General features: G+C 45.7%; 1 protein-coding gene across 4 annotated transcripts; it reads right to left on the bottom strand.

Moving 5' to 3' along the window:
- Positions 1-4,029: 4,029 nt before the first annotated feature.
- On the bottom strand, positions 4,030-23,185 carry BCL7C (BAF chromatin remodeling complex subunit BCL7C). 4 transcript variants are annotated; one of them, XM_053361484.1, is made up of 8 exons: positions 22,173-23,185; positions 14,916-15,091; positions 14,306-14,410; positions 12,346-12,424; positions 10,941-11,049; positions 8,430-8,591; positions 7,065-7,150; positions 4,030-5,013 (listed from the first exon to the last, which is right to left on the bottom strand). In XM_053361484.1, the coding sequence occupies exons 3-8, from the start codon at positions 14,395-14,397 to the stop codon at positions 4,870-4,872; spliced, it is 672 nt and encodes a 223-aa protein (XP_053217459.1). In that variant the 5' UTR covers positions 14,398-14,410; positions 14,916-15,091; positions 22,173-23,185; the 3' UTR covers positions 4,030-4,869. The 4 variants fall into 4 exon arrangements, with proteins under 4 accessions (XP_053217459.1, XP_053217462.1, XP_053217461.1 ...); XM_053361487.1 differs by lacking the exon at positions 22,173-23,185 and having other exon boundaries at positions 14,916-15,110; XM_053361486.1 differs by lacking the exons at positions 14,916-15,091; positions 22,173-23,185 and adding an exon at positions 14,793-14,893.
- Positions 23,186-24,050: the final 865 nt, after the last annotated feature.

The raw sequence follows: 24,050 nt of genomic DNA, 5'->3' as shown, positions 1-24,050 counted from the left end.
TTTCCTGCAAAGATCCACCCCATTGCATTGCATTGCATTATTGCAACCCTGAGCCCTGCAGAGGGTGTCACTGTGGACCTGAGGTCAGGAGTGTTTACTCGGAAGAAGGGCCTACTGGCTTTCTCTCAAGTTAAGGGGACAGACCACTTTGCAGCCAGAGAGAGAGATTACTTGCCAAAGACCAGCTGCAACAATCGATTGAACTGAGGGGGGGGAAAATCAGTTAAAAAGTTGATCTTCAGGAATGGAACAATTTTATTGGGGGGTGGGTTGAATGAGAAAGAAAGCGACTCGCAAAACAATGTGGCTGATGCCATCTTGCAAGAGACACACTCCTCTCTCAGTAAGGAAGGCCTTTTACAAGATGATGCTTTGCTGCCACGTGGGGAAACAAATGAAATGAAAACAAAGTATGCTCTTTCTCTCTTCAGTACAATGGCTTATTTGTATGGCAGTGTATGCAGTTTTCATGAATTAAAGGCTACAATCCTAACATCTACTGGGGAGTAAGCCCCACAATTTCACTGGAACAACTTCTTTTTAAATTAATATTGTATAACTTAACAAAAAGAAACAACAGCAGATCCCATTAGTAGTGCAATAGCCATTAATACAGCCCATCTCTGTTTAAACATATAAGTAGACACCGTCCATCTGGGTGTTCTGTTAAGATATACAAACAAAGTTGGCATTTATAAGAAATGCATTCAAATGTATCAAGGGCAGTGAAGTCCCTACTGTACAATAGATGGTGGGTATTTTATCCTTCCAGGTGATTAAAAGAGCTCACAAAATCCACTTTTGTTGTCCTGCTGTTAATTCCCAAGCCACAGGGGTATAATTCTAATGGGATTAGCATCTCTGTACACGCGGTTAAAATTGCAGCCTTACTTATTCTCACATGGCACAACTGAGTCAGACCATATTGGTCCATCTAACTGTAGAATTGTAGAGTTGGCAGGGACCCCCAAGGGCCATCTAGTCCAACCCCCTGCAATGCAGGAAGTTCAATGTTGTGTACATATTGGGGGGTGGGGACAGGACTCCAGTCCTAGGGGCCAAAGTAGCCCTCCAGGCCTCTCTGTTCAGCCCTTGGAAGTCTTCCTGGGTCATACCCCTCACCATTCACGTTCCACATTCTACCGGAGTGCTTTTGACTTGCTAGATTGCGTCCTTGAAGTCCAGTAACACCTCTTGTTTGTCTGGATGGTGTATGGGGAGGAAAGTGTGTGGCTCTGTAGAAACCGCTGGCTGTTGTGTGGCTGGAATGCAGCCTAGGGTACAAAGGGAAGAGTCACATCTGTTGCTCCGCCTACTCTGGCCCTGCCCACCACCAGCATCACACACACACACACACACACACAGCTTGCACAAGGGAAAATGCTGAAAAGAACTTCCCCAGCAGCAGCACTTTGGGTAGCGTTTTCTCCAGCACCACCTCAAGATGTTGACAAGCAAACCTGGAGTCCTCTGCTTGCAAAAGCATGTGCTACCCCCTCCTCACAGCGGTTCCACGCCATACATTAAAGCACATGGGTTCCCCCAAAGAATCCTGGGAGTTCTAGCTTCCTCAACACAGAACTACAATTCCCAGCACTCGTGACAAACTACAGTTCCTTCCAGGTGCTGGAAATCTTATGTGCTCAGATGTCTGGTGGGTGCTGAACTTCTTCCTACCATTAAAGCTGTGCCTTCTCTATCTCTCTCCTCTCCCCAAAGCCGAGGTTAGCTCTGTGCAAAGAAAAGTCATTTATGAAACAGCCCTGATTAAATGCACCCAAGGCATGTACAAAGCGATCAGGATGCTTAGTGAACTGTGACCGTCTGTATCATTATTAACTTTCAGGAGGAATTTGAAAACATCCCTGTTTACCCAGGCATTCGGTGACTAAATAATTCAATTCCAGATCCTTGGATGGGAGAATGCTTTCAACTGGTGAGGAAGGGCAGGACATCAATATATGCCATTATTAGTAATGATTCCGAGTTATATCAAAGTATACCTTCTCTCACGCATGAACAGACACACACGGGCTCAGGATGAGGAATCTCCTTTATAGACCAAGAGAATTACAATGTAAAATTGCTTATAAAACAATAGGTAAGAAAACAAAAGAAACATTAACACGTTATTGCTGAAATAAACACCACACTCCCGCTGCTACTAAGGGCTTCGCTGAATGAGTGCCTTAAGGGCCTATGTTGAACATTTAAAAGCTCCCACATGGAAATCATTTCCATGCTTGACATTGTGCAAATACCACGCGAGACATGATGGCCCCACAGTATGACCCTAATGTCTTTTTCAAGGCAAACCCACAACTGGAGCAACTTACTTGGGCCGGCTGCATGTGAGAAAGTACATGCACATGGGTCTGTTACATGCAGCAGACTACATGCAGGATTTGTGGAATTGTCACGTTTGAAGCACACTGAATTAACCCAGAAAAGGTATTTCCCATTGAGCCTTGGCCAACCACAAGAGGAAGAAGGTGGGAGACCAACAACAGAGTATGCATTTCCATATGTTCCTGTAGTCCCTTTTTTATCTTTCAAAAAAACCAACAACTTTATTTTACTGTTCTTTAATGCTATCCCAAAATTTGACAGCTGAGGGGTTTAGGGATTATCACCTTGCCTAATGGTAGGCATAAGGGTTTGAGTCCTGTTCTTTTCAGCTCCTGCTCGAAGTCGATTTGGGCTGACCTTGAATTCAAAGTTCCTGATTACTGAGATCACTTGAAAGCTGCGTCTTGCAAATCTGAGGTGCAGATTTGGACTTGAAAAGCTAAACTGGGAGCAAGCAGGTTGTTGGTTTGCAGAAAAGAGCCGTGCTCAGAGGGCTAAAGCATGACAACCGCACAAACGGCCAATAATTTGGGGAGATTGCCCACAGCCCAGGTGGGTAGGGGGTGATGCCAGCAGCCATGATTGGTTGGCATCCTGCCCCAGGGGGGAAAAGCCAGCTAGCAGAGGGGGTGGATCTGAAGCATCCATTTGTGTGCTTTATGTACACAGTGATATCCATGAGCAATGCTGCCCCACAAAACCCGGAGAGGCATTTAGTTTCATTGTTCAAACAATCATCACCCCTCAGTCCTCTTGTTACATGAAGAAGTCACAAGAAGGGCATTTTATCAAAGAGCAAAACTAGCAAGGGGGGGTACTGAAGGCCTGAACACATCCAATTTGTGGTAGCCTGTCGAAACCAGCATCCTCTGGCATTAAAACACCCCTCCTGATTATCAGCTGCAGTGCCACAGTTATCCAGGAACTATTATATGATGGTATTAAGGAGATAAGGTGCTCTTAAAGCACCATGTCTCCATCTTAACAGGGTGGGAGTGGGGAGAGGAGGAAGAACAGAAAGGAGTAGCAAAGCCCAGGCAACCAAAGAGAAAGCTAACAACTGTTGGGGTAAGGTATGGAAATGTGGAAGCTCCTGTACAGACACAGCTTGCTGTTGAGCAGCAAACTATAACGAAAAGAAAGTGTATATACACCACCAAACCCCAAATGCCGATTGATTCTCTACTATTCCACTAGTTTGGAACCTTTTTTGCCTCCTGATTCCTTCCAATTTTGCATCCGGATTGGGGGGGGGGGGAGAACCAGGAGTCCTAGGCTTCCACCTTTCAACCCACAACACTCAATGCCCTTCTAGCAAAGGCTGGGCTCTATTTAGTCCAAGAAGCATGGGCTCAGACACATCCAGCTCCCTCTTCTCACCTCAGGAGATGAGCCTGCCTTCTTCTAGAGGCAGAAATAGAAGCCAAGCTCCTCCATCTCCCTTGCCATGAGTTATTGAGAGTCCGAAGTGACGAGGTCTCTGCCCCCAGACTGTTTCAGTTCTAAGGTTCTGAGCTCTACAAACATTAAGGAACAACAATGCAGGGAGTTTTTCCCTAAGCATATAGAGTTCCTTTTCCTTTCCCTAAAGGCAGCCCCTGCACACCTGGGATTAGGCAAAGGAGCTTTCAAGGCAGAGTGCATAACATCTACATAGCTTTGGCCTCCAGGACTTGGCCTATCCTTCCCTTAATCTGGGCTCCACAGTATCCTGTGTGCCTAGAAAACTGTGTGAGAGATGATGCAATCTGCAATTCTGAAGAGCTCAGAAACACCTCCACAATCCTCTCCTTCGAAAAACAAAAACAATACAATTATACAGAAGTAAGCAAAGATCCTTATTTGGCTGTATTTGCCAGATGTTTCTTCCCAGTTGTAAAATTTGGATTTTGGGTGGGTTTGGTGGTCCATGCAGCTTGGCTTTTAAACCCCCAGATGCCCTCAAGCTCTCTAACCTGGGGTAGAAAAAAACAACAACCTGGGAGTTTGTGGCTTTCCTGATTTATTTATTTTTCCTAAATCAAGCCTTTGTTCCTTTTTCTTTGGGCTTGTGTGCTTATGCCTCCCTTCCTCTCTCACAGTGCCAGAGATCTCTATATGATGTATTAGGTCCACCGGGCCTTTCAGGAAACCTTCCCAGTTCCCCTCTTGTCACCATAATCTCCCCACCTGCCTTTGCTTGAGCTTTGCTCCCCACCAGCACATTTCCTTTTAATACTGCGAATCATGCATGCACACTGTGGGGGGGAAAGGGGCTGTTGAATGTAAACAAACATGGCTTCTGAGGGTATCCAAGGATGGCCGCCATGTTTATTCACCAACAACAGTCTTCTGTTTGCCCAGCGGCTGCACCAGGGGGCAGCAAGCGTAGTGAAATGGTGACAGTGCCCAGGTGGGCAAGGTGGCATAAAGGTGGGCTGGCCACCATATTTTAGCATAATATGTTAATATATATCTCCCAGCAAGTCCCCTCTCCCTCCCCTGTCAAAAGAGATGGGGAGAGCAAAAGCAGGCCTGAGGTTAAGCATCTGAGGGCTGGCTGGACTCCGACTCTTGTGCCTCACTGCGCATCCGCTTCAATGGCGGAGCCTCAGGCGGCTGTTCTGCCTCAGGCGTTGGTACTTCGAAGGCCTCCTTCGCGGGCTTCGCAGGGTCTGCTGTGTCCTGTGCGGGGAAGAGAAGGGAAAGGATCATGTCCATGCTATAGCAAGGGGAGAACACCCACTTCTGCCTCTAGTCCTGCCCACCACTCCAATGTGGCCCCCAGAAGACTGCCCAGGAACAAATGTGGCCCTCAATCTGAAAAAAAGTTCCTCATACCTGGTGTAAAGCGCACATGAATGTAAATGTTAGAGGAGCACAATTAGCATTTTGAGAGTTCCGCTTAAATATCCTACAGCTTTTTAAATGTGTCTGTGGAAAGCGGGGGTGTTTGTTTTGTTGTTTTTGGTTTTATTATTTACTTGTGTTACCTTGTATTTTATTCTGTGAACTGCCCCAAGATCTTTCGATGGTGGGGGTTGTTATAAGAATTTTAAGGTCTCAAATATAGAATAAAGGTAAAGGTAAAGGACCCCTGACAGTTAAGTCCTGTCGCGAACAACTCTGGGGTTGCAGCGCTCATCTCGCTTTACTGGCCGAGGGAGCCGACGTTTGTCCGCAGACAGTTTTTCCAGGTCATGTGGCCAGCATGACTAAGCCGCTTCTGGAGAAACCAGAGCAGTGCACGGAAACACAGTTTACCTTCCTGCCAAAGCGGTACCTTTTTACCTACTTGCACTTTGACGTGCTTTCGAACTGCTAGGTTGGCATGAGCTGGGACCGAGCAACGGGAGCTCACCCCGTCGCAGGGATTCGAACCGCCAACCTTCTGATCAGCAAGCCCAAGAGGCTCAGTGGTTTAGAACAAATATTCATAAATGCACACCTATCTAAATATATGAACCATGTGTCTGAAGTAGTATGGGAGAGCCAATTTGACTCTCCCAATGGCCTCAAATATTCCTCTGCAGCAAGGGAGGCAAATGTCGAAAGGCTTCCCATTATCTTTTTGCTTACAAATCCTGTCTTAAGCGTGCGTTTGTGTATGAATAGGGTGAGCCTGTGACCTGGATTCAGGAACCATCACAAAAGGCTGGCCAGGCTGCCCAGGTAATGCAATCAGTGACCATTATCAGGTATCCAGGCAGACAGGATTTCTGCGGTAGACCACCTCCTTCTGTGATGTATGTATGATGTTTTGGGGGGTGGTCTTGGGCTACAGGGTGGGCAATTTCAAAAGTGTATATAAGGGCTTGCGCACCATTGTTCAGGGTTCTCCTCCCTCCTGTGTGTGATGAGTGAATAAAGATCAGGCTTACTAGCCACTTTGCTTCTCAATATACTGTGGTTGGCCTCTGTTTTCTCCTACTGATGGGGAACCCACTTAAGGACTCTATAGGGGCTCTGGAATACCCCATAAGGGAAAGGGAGCAGTTTTTCTTATAACAGTGGTATATAAATTTAATAAACAAAATAAAATAAATAGGGTGTTACCAAGTAACAACCCCTCTCCAAGAAACATTCTGCCTTGACCAACCCCCAAGCCTCACCCCAAAAGGCCACCACACTAAAACAGGTCTATTGTACGGCTTCAGCCACAAAGGAGAAACTTTGTGGAGCTGGTCGGCTGGTCCCACTCAGCCCTAGATGGAACATGCTGCAACACTGTCTGTTGACACATTTCAGGGAGATGAAGAAGCTGACTGAGTCAGGTCACTGGGTCTATCTAGCCGAATATGGTCTACTTGGAAATGTCGCCATCGAACCTGGGAGCTTTGGCATGCAAAGCAGGGCCTCTACCACTGAAATATACTCAAGAGTCGCAAAGTGATTTCAAGCTCTTTATTCAGCTCATAGTGGTGAGGAGGAATGAATGAATGTCCCCTCAAAGTATCTGCTTTATATACATTATTTACACAATGGGCTGCACATGATTGGCTAATTCCGGAATTCTACTGTAAGCCAATCAGGTTGTGGATTCACTTCTATCTGGGGCATGATTGGGTGGTTCCTGCCAACCAATCATAGTGCTGCATTGTTCTAGGACCAACCAGACTGCTGCATTCTGAATCCTATTGTTCTAGGACCAATCAGACTGCTGCCTTTTGGATCCCATTCAACTCAGTACATAACAACCACTGAGCTCCGTCCCTTCCAAGGATCAGCACCCTCACCTGGGTCTCTGATGTCTTGGAATCCGGCTCTTCTTTGGTAAGCATGGGAGGTTCATCTGTCCCCTCCAGAAGCAACACTCCGGACTCTGCCACCCAGGAGAGAAATGGAGAGATTGAACAAGTACGGAGTGTAAAACAAAAGGATTTAAAACCTCAGCGTCCTAGAATAGAATAGAATTTATTATTTTTACCCCACCCATCTGGCTGGGTTTCCCCAGCCACTCTGGGCAGCTTCCAACAAAGTATTAAAATACAGTGGTCTAAAAAATAAAATAAAATAAAATAAAATACAGTGGTCTAAAAAATAAAATAAAATAAAATAAAATACAGTGGTCTGTTAAACATTAAAAGTTTCCCTAAACAGGGCTGCCTTCAGATGTCTTCTAAAAGTTTGGTAGTTGTTCTTCTCTTTGACATCTGTTGGGAGGGCATTCCACAGGGCGGGTGCCACTACTGAGAAGGCCCTCTGCCTGGTTCCCTGTAACTTGGCTTCTCGCAGTGAGGGAACCGCCAGAAGGCCCTCGGTGCTGGACCTGTGTCCAGGCAGAACGATGGGGGTTGAGATGCTTCTTCAGGTATACTGGGACAAGGCCATTTTGGGCTTTAAAGGTCAGCACCAACACTTTGAATTGTGCTCGGAAACGTACTGGGAGCCAATGTAGGTCTTTCAAGACCGGTGTTATGTGGCTTGGTGGCCACCCCCAGTCACCATTCTAGTTGCCGCATTCTGGATTAGTTGTAGTTTCCGGGTCACCTTCAAAGGTAGCCCCACGTAGAGTGCATTGGAGTAGTCCAAGCGGGAGATAACTAGAGCATGCACCACTCTGGCGAGACAGTCTGTGGGTAGGTAGGGTCTCAGCCTGCGTACCAGATGGAGCTGGTAAACAGCTGCCCTGGACACAGAATTAACCTGTGCCTCCATGGACAGCTGTGAGTCCAAAATGACTCCCAGGCTACACACCTGGTCCTTCAGGGGTGACAGTTACATCTGTTGAATGGTCACTTTAAAATGTGAAGGTTCATTATCACTTCACAAGTTGTGTATGTCTTTAAGGGCCAGGGCAAATAACGAGACCCAGTCTTACAGCTGTGAAACATAGCAGGTGCTGCTGAGTTGTGTTAATCAAGCTGTGTCAGCAATTGGGTATAGTATATCAGGAGCAGCACCTAGCTCTCTCATTATTACCCTGGGGGATGGGTTGGTGGTTGGGTCGTGTCTGGTGTTGTTATCTTTAGTGTAAAAGGAGTTTGTTTTTGTTATTAAAACCTTTGTTAAGCTTATTTTTGAGTTCCTTGTATGCATGGTCTCCCCAGCAAGCTCTCTGCAGCGCTACTAAGCTGCAAATAGCCAACAACATCACCTACCTCCTTCCTGCCCCAGCAAAGGAGGCTGAGAGTCCTCTGCCTTGAGCTCCCCTAGTGGGGTGGGAGTTACAGTCTGGCTGCGGTCCAGGGTGGAGCTGGGGCTGGTGTCCCCGCCTTTCAGCAAGGAGGTCTCCGAAATGGAACTCTGATTGCTGTTCTCATCTGCGGAAAGCAGAGCATTAGGAATTGTCTGTGGCTGCTGTTGTTGGGCAGCTTGGTGGTTGGCGGTGAGGATCCAAACGCCTCTTTGATTTCCCCATCCACCCTTCTTGCATGAATACACAGGGTGCCTGGTGCCATTTTTAGGCAGGGCTTTTTTCCCCAGCTGGAACTTACTGGAACTCAGTTCCGGCACCTTTCAGGTGGGCACCATTGCCATTATAAGAGAAAGAGGGAGGCGCTCATGGTGAGTTCCGGCACCTCTTTTCCCAGAAAAATAGCACTGATTCTAGGCATAATGTCAGCATTTCCATGTGCTTAAATAACAGAGCTGCTCCGCCCTCCAATCACATACGGCCACTCCAGACTGGTTGGTGGTTTTTAGGGGTGTCTTCTGCAACATGTCACTAGTAACAGGGGAGAGGAGAGTGAGGGGAGAGACTTCATCAGGCGAGGCCTCCTTCCACCTGCCTTGCCTCCCTGCCCTGACCCTGGGACTCCTCATAAGGAAGCTGTGCCTGGAGGAAGAACTGTGCGGGGAGAGATTCCATCAGGCAAGGCCTCCGTCCACTTGCCCTGCTCTACCCTCTAGTCTCTGCTTCTCAATTTGTATTGTATTGTTTTATGTACTGTGGCTTGCTGTTGTTTTATTGATTATAGTTTAGAAATTACTTATTGTAACTGTTGAGAGGATTTCTGTTTAACTTTTATATGTTGATATTATTACTTTATACTATTCTAATGATTGTTGAATGTTACTTTTTTGATGTAGGCTGCTTATTTTAAAGTTTTGTTTTATTATCACATTTTTGTATTGCGTTAGATTGTTATAAGATGTACATTTCTTGTTTCTTCAGCTTGTCAACCGCCTGGAGTATTGTAAGATAGAAAGACAGTATACAAATTAAAAATGATGGGGGGGGGGAATGATGAACAGTGTATGATTACCACTGTCCACCCATCATTCCACTTTGTAATTGGTTCTGGTTTGCTTCCCCAATGTTCTCACACTATTGCTTTCTGGAGAGACACTCCTGCACTTCAGCCTAACGAAAGAGGGACAAAACCTGGAACATCTATGGCAGAAAAAGGGAAAGGATTTCAGCAGGAAGTTACGGGACTTACGCTGATTGCAAACAAAGCAGTATGACTGCCCCAAAACTTTTGCTGGTGCAAAGAATATTGAGAGAGGAATTGTGAATAGCCACCCCAATACCATCATCACCTCGATTCAGAGAGGTTCAGCTGGTGCCTTCATTATATAGTAGTACCTCGGGTTACAAACTTAATTCGTTCCAGAGGTCTGTTCTTAACCTGAGGTACCACTTTAGGTAATAGAGCCTCCCGCTGCTGCTACCTCATCCTGAGGTAAAGTTCTTAACCTGAGGTACCACTTCTGGGTTAGCAGAGTCTGTAACCCGAAGTGTTTGTAACCCGCAGTACCACTGTATATCTTTATGCACCAGGGGGAAACTTTCTTCTTCAGCCTTTGCCTGGTTAACCATCTCTGTCCTTTTAAATGTAGGAGGAGGAGTTATTAGTTTGTTCTTGTTATGTGCTTTGTGGTTTTATTCTGCGTTTTTATGCTGTGAACCGCCCTGAGATCTTCTGATGAAGGGCCGTACTGTATACAAATTTAATAAATAAAAATAATATTTTTTTTTAAAAAAATGAAAACATGATAAAAAAAACATGACGGGAAGGAAGTTCTTCTACCTACAGAACATCAGTGATTTAGGGAAAGTTGTCACACACGAGATGTAAGGAGAGGCTTACTAAGCAATAAAAGGAAGCGTCTTCCCGAATGAAGGAGCAGATATGAAATATTTTCCTTTAGCTTTGCAGAGCCCTATTCCGATGCCACCGCTCGGGCTGGCAGAGTGGTGCCTCTGGAAAGAGGCCGCAGAAGAAGGGGAGGTGAGCCATAGGGGAGGGGGACAGGATCCTAGACTCCACCTCTGTCACAAGCCCCCCTTTGCTTCTAAAACTGGGTACGTCCCCCTCTTTCAAAATGCTTCTTTCTAAACAGTAGCCAAGAGCAGGGGTCACCAACCTTTATGGACTAGGGGCCATGTTTTGAATTTTTGAGAGAGCGCCAGGGGCACCAGTCACAAAACAGCTGACATAGACACCACTGAAGTAAACACTGCCCTGGATATGCTTAGTTTCCAGAAGCAGCAAGCAGAATCTCTTCCCAAGGTTCAATTTCAGATCACCTTTGGGGAAAACCTTTGGCGAACCAGTGTGGTGGAAGAGGCCTGGGCAGCCATGTGGCCTTGGAAGTATCCTTTCTCCCCGGCCTGACAAGTGTTTGTCCCTCCCCTCTCCTGCCCCCCACCTTCCACAATGTACCATTGAGGTCCAGCATGAGTAGGGCTGGGTTCCTGCGAGGGCTGGGCATGCGGGCTCTTCGCTCTTTGGTCCGCTGCTGCTCGCTGTTGCCTGCCAGCCGCCTTTTCTCCTGTCGAGGAAGGAAATGGAGCCATGAAATAAGGGAAGCCTTCAAGAGGATAGGAAAGGGAGCATGAGAGAAATTGATGTTTTAGCACAGCAGGGCCTCTTCTCTGGAACTCCCTGCCTATTGATATTAGTCAGGCGCTGTGGGGTCTCAGGAAAAGCGACAGAGGCCCGTTTTTGTCCTGTTTTTTGGCTAGCCTAACTGATGCCATTTTGCTTCTGTAAAAAAACTGCCTGCTTTAGAACAGGCATAGGCCCTCCAGATGTTTTGGGACTACAATTCCCATCATCCCTGGCCACTGGTCCTGTTAGTTAGGGATCATGGGCGTTGTAGTCCCAAAACATCTGGAGGGCCGAGTTTGCCTGCTTTAGAATTTAGGAGGGTGAGCCACAAATATGTGAAGACCAGATAAGGTTGCTAGGCGATTTTCAGGAAAACCTCCCTCTGCCAGACAATTCTCCCCTTCAAGGTCTCCAGGCAGGGTGTCCTGTTTCAGATCAGCGCAAGGAACCTCTAAAGGGGGGGGGGAAAGTCTATCACACTGGTGAGTGTGGTTTGCCCACTCTGTTTTACTCAGCTGAATAAAGGAGTGTTTATGGGAATCTCCTCTGTCTATGGCATTTATTGGCTTTTCAGTGACCAAGGCAGCTTGGGCCTGATTAGCGGACCCCAACAGCGCCTTCGTTGTACTGTTTTCAACACCAGCTAAACACTTCTTTGCTTAGGAAAGCCAACCCACTAGACATGTAATTTCATTCCCAAAAATGGAAAGAAGAAGAAGTCCCAGCAAAGGAAGAATGATACAAAAACTTATGGAATATGCAGAAATGGCAAAATCCGAAGAATAAGAAATCAAAATAACAAACTTTTAAATAAAAGAATGGAAATGGTTTATACTTACAGATAGATTGTAAACAGATAGGAATGTTGGCAGGGTTATTGTAATAATCTGCAGTTTCATAAGAACATATATTTAAAGAAGATGAACAAATGAGCAAATGTAGTTAATTAGGATATGCAGAAGATAGTAAAAATAAATTTAAGGAGCTGCAGAAAGAGGGGGGAGGAAGTCAAGTTTGGAAACGTCAAAATGATTGTAAAATCAGTGAAATGTATAAACTTGAAAATTTCATTATGTACTGTTGATTTTATCTATCTTTAGACCCCTTTTATTATGTTTACTGTTTTTATTAGTTTTTAATGAAAATTTTATACTTTCCTATGTAAACGTCTTTTTAAAAAATTAAGTGTTCTATAAACTGAGCTAAATAAATATAGAGATGGACCTCTTCCCCTTACCTCATCTCGGGGGTCCACAATAGGTACCCACTTGTAGATCCGAAGAGATGTGTCCCCAACCGTCACCCACCGCTTTTCCCTAGGAAGCAGAGAAGAGCAAATGGTGTGATTGTTATTAATCAATTAATTAGTATTGTTAATTATGCAAGTTGCAGCTTCCCATGTGAACCCCACAACCTATTTCACCTCAGGGAAACTTCCAGCAGTCATTTACAGAGAACCAATTGACAGGAAGGGGGTTCTAAATATTATATTACCCATGCATTTATATAAGGAAACATTTAATATACTGCTATTCCACTAAAGAACCTTCGGTGGCTCATAATGGCAAATATATAAAAGCAACAACAAAAATTTAAAAACCTTAAAAACAGCCATAAAAGAAAAAAATGAGCCAGATGGAAACTGGACCACCACCAGCAACTAAAGTGAGCCAAATGTTTTCATAAAGAAAGACATTTTAGTTGCTCATCAAAAGACAAGCAGCAAGGTGGATGCAGCTTTCCTTGGGAAGAATATTATACTGCCCTCGGAGCCACCACCGAGAAGGCCCCGTCACGCATTCCTGAGCTGACGTAACGTATCAGCTAACGGACAGAGCTGTGAATCAGGAAGCCTTCAGCTCCAATTCCCCCATTGCTATGACCTCGCTATGTAGTCTTAGGCCAAGGATAGACAAGGCAGTGTGTACCAGGTGTTGTGGACTACAACTCCCATCAGCCCCGGCCAGGATGGCCAATAGTCACAGATGAAGGGAACTGTAGGCCAGCAACATCTGCAGGGCATCAGGTTGGCTCACTCTGCCTCATCCCACCTAACGTTGTGGCTGTGAGGAAGAAATAATGGCAAGGAAACAGTGCTTTTCAAAAGCCCTCCCTGGAAAGGAAGCAAATGTGGTAATTTCTTGGCTGGCAAATCTAGGATCACCCCACACCACCAATATCAATGGACGGAGGAATAATAATAATAATAATAATAATAATAATAATAATAATAATATTATTATTATATTTGTACCCCGTCCATCTGGCTGCGTTTCCCCAGTCACTCTGGGCGGCTTCCAACAAAGATTAAAAATACCTTAAAAATACAGTGGTACCTCAGGTTACATACGCTTCAGGTTACAGACTCCGCTAACCCAGAAATAGTGCTTCAGGTTAAGAACTTTGCTTCAGGATGAGAACAGAAATTGTGCTCTGGCGGCGCAGCAGCAGCAGGAGGCCCCATTAGCTAAAGTGGTGCTTCAGGTTAAGAACAGTTTCAGGTTAAGAACGGACCTCCAGAACGAATTAAGTACTTAACCCGAGGTACCACTGTACATAAAAACTTCCCTAAACAGGGCTGCCTTCAGATGTCTTCTAAAAGTCAGATAGTTGCTTATTTCCTTGACATCTGATGGTAGGACTTTCCACAGGGTAGGCGCCACTACCGAGAAGGCCCTCTGCCTGGTTCCCTGTAACTTGGCTTCTCACAGTGAGGGAACTGCCTTAAAAAATGCAACCTGACAATCCCCATTCCAAAATGCATTTGGCAAACATTCGCAAAAGTGCATGAAACGGATCGTGTGCTTCCCAGTGTTAAACTTTGGGCTGGAATACACAGGAGCACAGGCAGCTACAGCAGGTCAGAACCTTGGTGCAACTAGTCCAATATTGCCTACACAGACTGGCAGCAGCTCACACAGGTTTCAGACAAGGGACATTCCCAGCTAGGGACACCAAGGTTTGAAACTGGGGCCTTCTGCTCTGGCACTGAGCTGCAGCCCCTCCCTGCAGCCCAAAACACAGCTGCCAAGCCTGTTGTTGTGCCAGGTGTTGTGCCACATGCACCCCAAAGCCCAAATCAACCCCTCGCAACCGGAACCGTGGCAACCAGCTCACAACCATTCTAAAAATGGGTGCAGCCAGAGATGCCAGGTCCCTCCAAAAGTTCCTCCGGCCCCTACGCCCATTGGCCTCACCATCTGCGGACATGCTCGATGGCTGCCATCACTTTCTTGATGTCATCTTTTGCCCGGCTGCGTGTCTCAGCTCGAACCGCCCGTCCAGACATCACCGGGGAACAACTTTGGAGAGTTGAGCAGAGTGTGGAGGAGCAGATGCAGAAAAGAAACAGAGAGCGTTACGACTGGGATTGCTTTGTTTTGCTTATGTTCTTCTGCTCTCTTTATCCCATTTCTTTCTTCCTTTCTCTTTCTTTTTTCCTTCCTTTCTTTCCCTGTTCCTCTGCCCCTCTCTGACTCCTTTTGCTGACTATCCGAGCACGGAACTAGAAATATTCCCTGTGCATCACTCTGCCATCCGGATATCCAGCCATAGCCTGCCTCTCCATCAGTCAGTCTTCCTCCTCTGTCAGTTTGCGTCAATATTTTGCTGTTTCTCTCCTCTTTCGGTTTCTTGGTTTTTGGTTTTTGGTTTTAATCTGAGCCCTCATCTACCGGTACTCACAATTCTCCCTTTCGGCTTAGTCCACAGTTAATCTCTACTTCCTCCTCTTTGTCTTCTTTTTCCTGTCCTCCGTTTGTCAAGGGGGGGGGGGAGAAAAAAGAAAACGGAAAAAAGGCGGCTCACCATCGGAAGAAAATAATATAAGTTCTTTGGGTTGTTTTTCTTTTTTCGTAGAGATTTGCAGCACAGGGAGCGCCCTCTGGTGACTAGGAGAGCTGGAGAAGACGAAGAAATTGACAGTCTGAAATAGAAGATTGCATCCTTTTTGACAAATGCAGAGAGGCAGATGATGGAGCAGCCTGCAGGTGGAAAGACAGATTAAGGATAGGCAAAAACAGAGCAAGCGATTAATTGTGTACACTTCTCCTTTGAGCTCAGAAAGGATGCTCGGTTGATCATTTATATCAGAGCTGCAAGTTTTAAACATCAGGTGGGACCGCAGGAAGGTAACACCTTTTACTAGGACCAGCTAAAATGCAAGAAGACAAGCTTTCAAGGGCTGTGTACAGATTCCAATTTATTCTACATCCATTTAGCACTGCCTTGGGAAGCAGCCTATGCACGACTTAGCCGCAATCTGTATCTATCCTGTCCTTTCTTATGAAATGCTGCATTTTGGCACGTATTTCCCAAACCAGATTTGATCCGAATTGAGAAAAAGAACAATTTAGCTGCATATTAAGCTGGCAATGTGCACACACCCACCTTCTCCAGAATTATTCTTCTTCAAGCTGGATGTGAAGCAAAATGAACAGGGGATACGGAAAGAGAGAAAAGATGTAGCGCAGAAAGAAAAGGTGACAGACTGAAATTCAGTCCTGTGTTACTCAGAAGTACATCTTGTTAAACTAAACGAGGTTAAGCGTGTGTAGCGCTACACATTTACTTTGGAGTAAGTCCTACTGAATTTAATGAGACTTACTTCTGAGTAGGTACGCTTAGGATTGCACTGCTAGCTTCCGCTCCTGGGCACATTTTTTCAGTGGTACGCCCCAACTGAATTCATTGTCACTTATTTCTGAATAAATGTGCATACAAATCACACAGGCAGGTAGATTGCTAAATGCAGAACCGATATTGCATCTTCAAGAGGGGCTGCACCTGTTGCATGCCTGCCTGGCGCATGCCTATTAGAACTACAGAGCCTGTGCCGGAAATTGTGTGGTGACCCAAAAACTATGACAGAAGGGTGGGCTGGCAGCAGTCATTCAGCCGTGAGAGGAATCTAACACTCTGCACATGCTCAGGAGATCTTCCTCCTCAGTGGGGTGGGGCAGGGAGGGAAGAAAGCGGCAAGCAACTGTCAAAAAAAGCAGCTGTTTTCACACAAAAAAAAAATACAATTTTTTACAATTAGCATGTGTTTTTCTTCACTGTCTTGTTTTCTTTTCCCATGCCATCCCCCCCCCACGCTTTTCAAAGCCTATGAGACAGAACCAGTTAATCTCCGAAAGCTGCTTTCTGGGGATTGGACTTGAGAAGCAAAGCCATGTTCCCACGCGGCGCTCAGATCCTTGCGGTGAGTCAGAGGCGTTTTTTGGGGTCGCCATTACCTCAGCTCGGTCTTTGCAAGGCGGGGGGGGGAGGCCCACGTGCTTCGGGGCCCAGTGGTACACTTAGATAATTTTAGGCTGAGGAGGATTTAATGCTCTTATAGAGGCCCCCTCTTTCGATAGGACCTGCATTCTTTCACTAAGCCCCCCCCCCATGTCTACACTGTGCATTTAAAGCGGCGCCATGCCACTTTAGACCCTCGTGGCTTTGCTCAAAGAAATCCATAGTTTGTCCAGGGTGCTTAGAATTGTGAACAGGCCCCCATTCCCCCCTCCCCATGGCCACAGTCTCCAGAGTTCTCTGGGTTTGGATTTCATGGCAGCTGTTTTTATTTTATTTGCGGGGGTTTCATTTTAAACATATTCTGTGGTTCCTTGAGCAATTGGAAAAGGTGTGTGTGTGTGTGTGTGTGTGTGTGTGTGTGTGTATAGTGCTTTTCTAAAAAAAAATGTTTAGGGGTACTCTCATTTTCCTACTCATATTGAAATACTGCCTCTCAAGGAGGCCAAACTTAGATTCACAAAATGTTTAGGGGTATGCGTACCCCCAGAAAAAAAGCACTGTATAGATTGTATAGCATGGCCCCAAGATACTCTCTGCTGCCTAAGATGACAGACAAGATGTACAAAAGACAACTGCACCTGCAGCCAGCTCTCACTTTGGAATCAATGGGGCAGGGTCATCTGAAGGCAGCAGGCTAGGTTGGGGGGTGGGTTATAGGGCAGGCAGTGGTGGTTGGGACTGGTGAGGCAGAAAGCCGGGAGGCCAACAGTAGGTGGAGCCAGAGCCAATGAGAGGCGGAGTCACCTAATTGCAGTTTCCTCCCTCTCTTCCTCCACATTGAGTTGTGCAAGAGCAACACTGAGACTAAGGAGGTGGAAGCTGACAGGCTGTGTCACCCTTTCAACTGATTGTAAGTTTTTTTTAAAAAAAAACACACACACAAAATAGGTAGGTCAGTGGGGGCTGCCTGAGGGCAGACTCAGGAGCGGAGGAAGGGGGTGCGGTGGGTGAGGACCGCCCCAGGTGTCACCACTGAGGGGGGTGACAAAATGGCGGATGGCACTCACTGTGGAGCCTGTAATGCGCCCGAGCCACGCATCTCAGCTGGGAGTGATACGGTGGCTTGGGCACCCACAGGCTCCGTGCTGCCCCAAATGGTCTGCCCACCTCCCCTTCAGCTGTAGGGCAGCTGAGTGGGAGGAGGCAGCAAAACTCCTCGGCGGCCCCGCAGAGCGTCCTGCCCCAGCTCACCCCGCCACATGGGCGACTGGCCCCACCTCTGGGCGCAGGGCACGCGTGCTGCCCCAGGAATCCAATTGTCTTCTCTGCCACTGGGCAGACTAAGGTTATTAGGGCAGTCTCTTATTTGTAGTAACTAGCATCATATAAAAAGGGACGTGGGTGGCGCTGTGGGTAAAAGCCTCAGCGCCTAGGGCTTGCCGATCGAAAGGTCGGCGGTTCGAATCCCCGCGGCGGGGTGCGCTCCCGTTGCTCGGTCCCAGCGCCTGCCAACCTAGCAGTTCGAAAGCACCCTCGGGTGCAAGTAGATAAATAGGGACCGCTTACTAGCGGGAAGGTAAACGGCGTTTCCGTGTGCGGCTCTGGCTCGCCAGAGCAGCGATGTCACGCTGGCCACGTGACCCGGAAGTGTCTCCGGACAGCGCTGGCCCCCGGCCTATAGAGTGAGATGGGCGCACAACCCCAGAGTCTGGCAAGACTGGCCCGTACGGGCAGGGGTACCTTTACCTTTACCTAGCATCATATAACCAGTATTCTTGAGTCTAATTACCGGTAATGCATGAAGGAGTTAATGCCATAGAGTAAGCTGTCCTGCCAGGCTTATCAGCTATGCCACTTCCCCTCACCTCGGGAGGAAATGGGCAGCCAAGCCTTTTGTTGTACTCAGTCTACATATGAGGGGCAGCCTCCATGCCACACCTGGAATACTGTGTCCAATTTCGGACACCACCATGGAAGAGGGATGTTGACAAGCTGGAACGTGAGCAGAGGAGGGCGACCAAGATGATCGAGGGTCTGGAAACCATGCCTTATGAAGAACTGTTGAAAGGAGCTGGGTATGTTTTGTCTGGAAAAGAAGTGACAGAGGAGATCTGATAGATGTCTTCAAATATCTAGACAGCTATCACATGGAAGATGGAACAAGTTTGTTTTCTCCTGCTCCGGAGGGTAGGACTCAAACCAATGGCTTCAAGTTACAAGAAAGGAAGAACTTTCTGACAGTAAGAGCTGTTCGAGAGTCGAACAGACTCATTTGAGAGGTTGTGGATGCTCCTTCCTTGGAGGTTTTTGAACATCTGTCATGTATGATCTAGTTGAGATTCCTGCATTGCCGGGGCTGGACTACATGACCCTTGGGCCTCTTCCAACTCTACAATATTATGATTCTATGATTTACTTAATATTAAGGGTGTGTCCTCCAAACCTTCAGCACACAGGCACTCTCAGGGCAGCTTAACCTCTTGTTATAGGATAAAAACCAATATAAATCAAACAATGAAAACCAGTGAAACAGCAAGAAACAACCGATAAATCATACTGAATACATATATAAAAAAATAAGGAACAGCTAGTAAAAACTATGACTGGCTTAGAAGCCCTAAAAAGTTCTAAATCCGATTGATGGATTGCACTTTCGTACCGCCCACCAACCTGGGCAGTTCACGAAGCTATTTGTAAAAAAAAAACACAATCCAGGAATTTTTTTTTAAAAAGCTGTAAAAACCTTGGAAGAATTGAGCTGTGATCCTATGGGGCTTACTTCTGTGCAGTCATGTATAGGATTTGCTTTGTAAAAAGCTGCCAAAATCCTCCCTGGGGACAGGAGGGGTGCCACTACCAACAAGGCCCCCTCTTCACCACCGTGGAGGTGGTTGTGAAAAGGTACGCTACCCTCAAGCTTTTGGGAAGAAGAGGGAGATGGTTTTTAAAAGTGCGAGAACAAATGCACATTCTGTGCAAAGGTACTGTGGAAGGGAACATAAGGATCGTGTTTCTGCGCCTTTCCCACTGCGACCCCCTTGTCTCCTTGAGTTCAGATAACATTGTCATTTTCTTGGGGAAAACAACAGGGGAAATCCCAGCCGGCCAGCCTGCTTCCTTAAAGAAAGTAACCAGCAAAATTCCTTGGGTAGCCCAACAAGATGGATTATCGTTCGCAGCTTGACCACATAATGTTGCAACCCAGCATCAGTCTGAAGACAAGGCTCAGTTGCCCTCGCTCAGCAGCTAGGCTTCTCTACTCCCCAAATCCCTCCGTGTCATGGATGGGGTGAGGCCCAAGGGACAAAAGAAACCCCTCAAGCTTCTCTGTCTGTCCTGCAGATCTCTCCCGAGGCCACATCCTCCTCTGTGGCCTGGATTCGAATCCCGTGTGTTTTTGCCTAGCTGGAACGTGTCCTTGCATTCAGATGATGACGCTTCCTGCTCACCTGGGCAGAAAGGAGTGTGTGTGTAGAAACTGCCCTGCCCATACAAAGGGAACATTTGCATCCAGTGCTGTGGATGTGGCCCTCAGGAGGTTTTCCCAGAGGGGATTGAGGCCCTCAGAGTGGAAAAGGTTGTTCTCCCTGCCCTGATCTATAACATTATGCTGGGGAAATTGCCCCGTCAATTTTCAAATAGTAACAAATTTCCTGGGAACTGTAGTTTGTTCAGGGAATTGCTGGAAACTGAAGCTCTGTGAAGAAGGGTCTCCTAACAAATGGCTCTGAATAGCTCAGTTGGCACAGCATGAGATTCTTAATCTCATGGTTGTGGGTTCGACCCCCACAATGGACAAAAGATTCCTGCATTGCAGGGGGTTGGACTAGAGGACCCTCACAGTTCTTTCCAACTCTCAGCACCCTTAAGAAACTATAGATCCCAAGGTTCGTTTGTGGATGGGGGGGTGTTCTAGCGAGACAAACAAGAGAGACTAGCAAGCACAAGGCTAAAGTCACTCTGCACCTGTTGAACAAGGACAGAATAGTCAACTCTTTAAGCATGTATAGCACACTCCGTTTAAAAAGAAAAATCTTTGTGGCGAAGAGTTCTGTGTAACCCAAAAGCTTACATTTGCCAACACCACATATGCATCTTAAACAACTTATGTTCATTTGTTCCTGCAAAAACCTGCACCTATCCATTCTTGCTCCTTATCCTGCCCCCTGAAAGGATGTGGGTCGTAGGGTCTGGATGGGCATCGCACTTCATTCCTTACATCATATGTGTGGTAACTGTGTCCATGTGTCCAACACCCCAACATGAGATTTTCAGAATGGTGACTGTGAGAATCGGCTTAAAAGAAAAAGGAAAAAAAGAAAACATTCCTTTCTAAACAGATCTTCCGGTATTATTTTACGATAAGCCATCTAGGCTTTTGGGTTTTCCCCCCCCCGCCCTTGACCTGACTTACCGTAAAAGTAAACTCCGTATTGATTTTAATTTTATAATCTTTTACTATTTTATGACTGTGTGCATTATCATTAACTACCTTGTTGTACGTGTCTAGGTTTATAAACTTATATAAACTCAGTATGGGTGCAAACTTCCTGGTGATACAGAGCTCTCGCTCAAACAACTGACAGTTTTGATGAAACCATGCAAGAATGATCATGCTGTGATACGCCAAGGAATCCTGCTGGCCTGGCATTTTCTCCCCAACAGTGGTCAGCCTAGGTGCCTCAGGGAAACTAATGTGCAGGGCCAGAGTGGATCAGCCATGAGGTGAAGGATGAAATGATCATTTTGGGGAAGACTATCTGCTGTAAAGATGTATATGCCACCTAAGATGTTGTTTTTATTTCAAACAAACCCAGTGATCAGTGGGGTGGGACACTTTAAGGATTGGCAAAAAGCATTATCAAGATTTATCTGGCGGGGAAAAACCAATAATTACTGGTAAATATAAACTTCTCACAGTTGTAAAAGAAAGAGGTGGATTCTCCCTACCAGACTTGAAATTATATTATGAGGCGTCCTGCCTTTGCTGGCTGAGGGATTGGATATTGTTGGAGAATACAGACTTACTAGATTTAGAAGGCATGATAATAAATATGGATGGCACACATATTTATGGTATGACAAAGTCAAAGTTCATAGAGGGTTCCTGAAGCACACAATAAGAAAATCAATTTATGAGGTATGGAATAGATATAAAAACTTTTTAGAATGGTGTGGATCAGCCATTTAAGAGCATTTAAGACCAGGCCAATGGCACCCTCTTCTTACAGTAGGCACACAGGACATTGGAAACAGAACATTGTCAGTGGGCTACGATCCACTTTCTCACCACAATGCCTAATTGTTTACACCTCAACCTTTCCTCTAACCTAATAAGTCCCAAATGTTTTAACCTTTCGTCAAAGAGGAGTTGCCCATCCCCTTAATTACAGACTTTCCAAGTGTCCCTATTGTCCAGGGACAGTCCTGACTCGAGGGTAGATAGGATAATTTTTTCAGCCCAACTTCTATTCCCCATTTCCAGGGTTTCTCTTCACAAGGGGGAAAACATCCTTTGCGGTAACATTTGATTAGCAAATACGGTGGTACCTTGGTTCTCAAACTTAATCTATTCTGGAAGTCCGTTCCAAAACCAAAGCGTTCTGAAACCAACGCACGCTTTCCCATAGAAAGTAATGTAAAACTAATTAATCCGTTCCAGACTTTTTTAAAAAAACCCTAAAACAGCAATTGAACATGAATTTTACTATCTAACGAGACCATTGATCCATAAAATGAAAGCAATAATCAATGTACTGTACTATAAAATAAATAAGACAGTATTGTAGATGATAAAAATTAAAAAATAATAATAATTCTTACCTGCACTGATGATAGTCATTGCTTGGATGGGTGGCTTTTATCCATTTCCACTATCACACAATCAATCCATCAGTAGCTGAACTGGGTTCCAGACAGTCACAAAAACAAATTAATCAAAAATGCCTAAAAACAAACACAAATTAAACATCAAAAACAAGAGCGCCAAACTTAATCTGTTCCGGAAGTCCATTTGACTTCCAAAATGTTCAAAAACCAAGGAACAGCTTCTAATTGGTACAGATGCCTTGGAAACGATAGCCAACAGCCACATAGGATGTTCGGCTTCCAAAAAATGTTCAAAAACTGGAACACTTGCTTCTGGGTTTTCAGAGTTTGAGAACCAAAGCGTTTGAAAACCAAGGCATTTGAGAACCAAGGAACCACTGTAAAACGTTGAACTTGCTTTTCTTGTCTTTTTTGGTTTGGTTGTTTATCCTGGTATTCTTGCACCCCCCCCCCTTTTTTTTGGCAAATAAAAAATCCCCTGCTGTACAGTCTCTGTCCTGATCAGTTTTGGCACGCACAGCAAGGCTGTTGTTGAAAGTTTGCTATCCGGTTCCACCACTACCGCCAAACCGGGCTGTAACAGTGTGTCTGAGCTTTCTTACTTAAATTACACAGCATTCTTCTTAATTGGGCAGGACTGACCTTTCGGGAACTGGTGAGTGAAGCGTGTCGAGGTTTGGCCTAAGTACTTTTTGTAGTCCTTCCAATGCATAATACTCCCAAACCAGTTTTGATAATGAATAATTATTTAACTAATCATTTACATTTTAACTAATTCATAGATCAAGCAATTACAGTCGCATATCCAGATGCTCTTTGGAGATACCGAAGGATAAAATATGCAGTGATCAAAAGCTGTCCATTTCAACTGTACTTGGAAGTCAGTTCCCTGGAACATAGTGGGTCTCCCTTTTAAGTAAATAGGCTCAGACTGCGCAGCTTAAGACAATTCATTGAAACCGCTAAAGGTTTCAGCCACATTTGAGTTTATTTTTCTGTTATGTTTTCCAAAAAATAAAAATTTAAAATAAATCTATTTTTATTATTGGATCAGCTTCGACCGGTGTCAGAAGAAGCACTCTGGATACTCCGGGATGGGATGGCTCAGAAGAAGAAATTGCATAGGTCCCAAAATTGTTTTCTGCTAATTTAAAACAAGGTGTGTTTTTTAAAAAAATAACACTTAATTCTGAGACCCCAATATTATAATAACTATGTAAACTGGGCCCACACTTTAAAATCCCTGGGGTGGGGGGGCTAATTCCACCCCTGTATGGTTCTTTCCTAAATAAAACGAATCCATGCTTTCAGTTCCTCCGAACTCTTCATAATTCATCTTTTCCTATTACAGATAGGTAGCCGTGTTGGTCTGCCATAGTCAAAACAAAAAAAATTTTTTCTTTCCAGTAGCACCTTAAAGACCAACTAAGTTAGTTCTTGGTATGAGCTTTCGTGTGCATGCACACTTCTTCAGATACACATCTTTTCCTATGTTGCTGTCTTTTTTTCTCTCTCTTTACTGACCTGCTGTTTTGTAATCATTTAATGCACCGGATTTTTAACTTGGCTGCTTTTCATGTTTGGATTGGCTCTGGAAAATCCTTGAAGACAGAAATATTTGGATGGAGTTGAATTAAATCATAGGGTCTGCAGCTTCCTCTCTCTGATCTTCCCACCCTAGCCCAAAAATTTTAAAAAAGTAACCGCGGCCCCTTTAAGTCCCACGAGCTGACTTTTGGCCCGGGGGCAAGTGGACGGCCATTCATCGGTACCCCAAGGAGAAGGGGGCGGAGAGAGGCATGCGGCCCGCGGGCCGTGCCCTCTAGCCTGCCCCTTGATCTGCCCGCGCCCAGTTACCCCCGCGGACGAGCG

Source organism: Podarcis raffonei, chromosome 13 (genome assembly GCF_027172205.1).
Source record: "Podarcis raffonei isolate rPodRaf1 chromosome 13, rPodRaf1.pri, whole genome shotgun sequence".
NCBI lineage: Eukaryota > Metazoa > Chordata > Lepidosauria > Squamata > Lacertidae > Podarcis > Podarcis raffonei.
The sequence above is the reverse complement of the archived record's forward strand: the minus strand, read 5'-3'. Positions and strand labels throughout refer to the sequence as shown.

Coding starts and splice junctions, on each gene's coding strand:
- BCL7C (XM_053361484.1), bottom strand. CDS start 14,397: ATGTCTGGACGGGCGGTTCGAGCTGAGACACGCAGCCGGGCAAAAGAT. Junction 12,425..14,305: donor ATCGAGCATGTCCGCAGATG/GTGAGGCCAATG, acceptor TCTGCTTCCTAG/GGAAAAGCGGTGGGTGACGG. Junction 5,014..7,064: donor CCAAGACATCAGAGACCCAG/GTGAGGGTGCTG, acceptor TTCCCCGCACAG/GACACAGCAGACCCTGCGAA.